Source organism: Antrostomus carolinensis, unplaced genomic scaffold, assembly GCF_000700745.2.
Source record: "Antrostomus carolinensis isolate BGI_N321 unplaced genomic scaffold, ASM70074v2 scaffold24029, whole genome shotgun sequence".
Taxonomy (NCBI): Eukaryota; Metazoa; Chordata; class Aves; order Caprimulgiformes; family Caprimulgidae; genus Antrostomus; species Antrostomus carolinensis.
Window position 1 is genome coordinate 1 of NW_010339552.1, and position 2,636 is coordinate 2,636.

Consider the following 2,636-nt stretch of genomic DNA (forward strand, 5'->3'; position numbering starts at 1 on the left):
CGTGGCAGGGGAAGGAGGGGGGGGAACTAGGTGGGGGCTTTGATGGACCTTCACCCTGAGATGATGCCACCTCCATGGGTGTCCAGCAAGGACACAACCTCCACCATCATCCTGAGATGCCACCTGCGTGAGCACCCACCAAGGATACAGCCCCCACCATCTGAGATGATGCCACCTCCATCAGGGACCTCCACCACCACCCTGAGATGATGCCACCACCTCTGTGAGCATCCTCCACCACCACCCTGAGATGTCTGGTTGCTTTTCCATCCCATATTTTGGGGTGGTTTTTCTTTTTTCTTCACCTCTTTTCTCCTGAAATCCCATTTTGGGGACATTTTGGGGACATTTTGGGGACATCCTGACGCTCTACACAACTGCAGCCGTTTGATCTGCGAGCGTTTAATAGGAAACGAGAGAAGAAAAGACAGCGGCAGGAAATGATGTCCATGCAGGACATCAGGTGGAGAGAAGAGCTTCCTCGATGGGTGGTTGCTCTGCCAGGTGGAAGAGAAGCTCTTGGTGAAAGTTATGGTGGAAAAATAGAGACCACGAGAAAAGTGACATCTCATTTTTGGGGTAAGATGGTGGTGATTTGTGAGAATAATAAAAAGGTTGTGAGAAGCAGAGACATTGGTCCACCTCACCATCCTCAGCATGGTGGGACATCAGTGATGGGCCAACAGTCCTTGACAGCAGCCCTGACGCCCACCACCGCCCGGCTGTGAGCCCACCCCGTCACGGCCACACGATGCGTTTGACCATCCTCAAAATCACGGGTCAACTGGGCGGTGAAAGGGACGCGGACGTCCAACCGACGTCCTTCCAGGGCCACTGCACACGTCATCTGGGGTTGGACCACCTTCTCCACCACGTGGGTATGGACAATGTACTCACTGGTACTGGCTCCCCCCACCCAGGAGATATCGGTGACGTTGGTGACCTCCCAACCTGTCCCACTGAAGGTCAAGAGGGCAGCTCGCAACACCCCGCGGACGGTGGCGAAGACCCTCTGGTCCACCACCCAGTTGTGCTCCATCTCAGTGACCTCCTCCAAAGTGACCTTTTTCCACACCTCTTGACAACCCTCGTTCCTCACCGTGGTCTCCATCAAGGTGACATTCTCCCAGTGCTCCACCAACCCACTCATGTTGTAGTTGACATTGGAGATGGTGATGTCTGCTGGACCCTTCTTGACCACCAACACTTGGTACCACTTGTACCAAACCTCCTCCCCATCCACCATCATGAAAGCAGCTCGTTGTTCTTTGGAGATCTTACCCAAACCATAACGGTTCCTCCCAATGAAGACGTCAACAGCCGGACAACCCTCGACGGCATTTTTGGGTACGTTGCCAAAAGAATTGTCCACCCAATCCAGAGCTTCAAAACCTCCAACGTTGATTAAGATCTTGAAGTCTTTGGTTCTTCTCTCCCATTCTCCATACGGGAAGAAGCAGAAGGGACCTCGCTCGGGGGTGTAGGCGCCGGTGTTGCAGCCGAGGACGCGGGTGGAGCAGACATACTCCATCTTCTGGGTGTAGTTGTTCCAGTTGGAGACGGCATCGGTGGGCAGTTTGCCCTCAAAAGTCACCCACTTGAGATATGAAGGTGGTTCCTCATCTCGCTTCCTCCGGGGAAAGCTCCAGCTGGTGGCTGTGGGGAGAAAAACCAGAGGATTTTGGTGAAAGGAGAAGTTTCCATCCCACCCCACTGCTTTGAAGCTGCTGGAGGGATGTCCTGCAGAGATCACCTCGTTGGGGAAGCTCCTGGTGCACCCCGCCTCAAGATGGACGGCCAAGAAAATGGTAAGTGGGACATTTTTGACCAACTCGTCTTAAATTTTGGAGGGAAAATTTTCTGCTCGAAATCAGAACAGAGACCTTCAGATGCTGGAGGACAGAGGGATGGATGAGGCCGTGTTGAAGGACTGTAGCTCTTGGAGAGGAGCAGGTTGAACCTGAAGTTCTGCAGCTCATGGAGAGCCCATGTTGGAGCAGGCTGAACCTGAAGTTCTACAGCTCATGGAGAGCCCATGTTGGAGCAGGTTGAACCTGAAGTTCTACAGCTCATGGAGAGCCCATGTTGGAGCAGGTTGAACCTGAAGGACTGCAGCCCATGTGAAGGACCATGGAAAGGACCCACGTTGAAGCAGATCATGAAGAACTAGACCCCCATAGCTGTTACGAACTGAGCACAGTCCCTGTTCCCCTCCCCTCGGGGTGGGGAGAAGGTAGAAGAGTCAGGAGTGAAGCTGGAGGAGATATTTTGAGTTTTGAGATATTTTGAGGAGATATTTTGAGTTTCTCACCATTCTCTTCCATTTTTAATCATCAATAAATTAAATTAAATCTCCTCCAAGTCAAGTCTGTGGTGCCCACGATGGTCACGGGGTTGAGATCTCCACGACTTGCTCTCAACCCCAACCAACCAACCAACCAACAACAACCAGCCAACCAACCAACAACCAACCACCAACCAACCACCAGCCAACAACCAACCAACCAACCACCAGCCAACAAACAGCCAAAAACCAACCAACCAACCACCAGCCAACAACCAACCAACCAACCACCAGCCAACAAACAGCCAAAAACCAACCAACCAACCACCAGCCAACAACCAACCAACCACCA

The 2,636-nt window shown here is 52.5% G+C and overlaps 1 protein-coding gene across 1 annotated transcript in view; it reads right to left on the reverse strand.

Annotated features, from left to right (window-relative positions):
- Positions 1 to 652: 652 nt before the first annotated feature.
- LOC104531105 (natterin-4) overlaps positions 653 to 2,636 on the reverse strand; it is a 2,960-nt gene continuing 976 nt past the window's right edge. The window contains exon 3 of the mRNA XM_010175895.1: positions 653 to 1,656. Coding sequence (XP_010174197.1) covers positions 653 to 1,656 — 1,004 coding nt within the window. The remainder of the gene's footprint in view (positions 1,657 to 2,636) is intronic.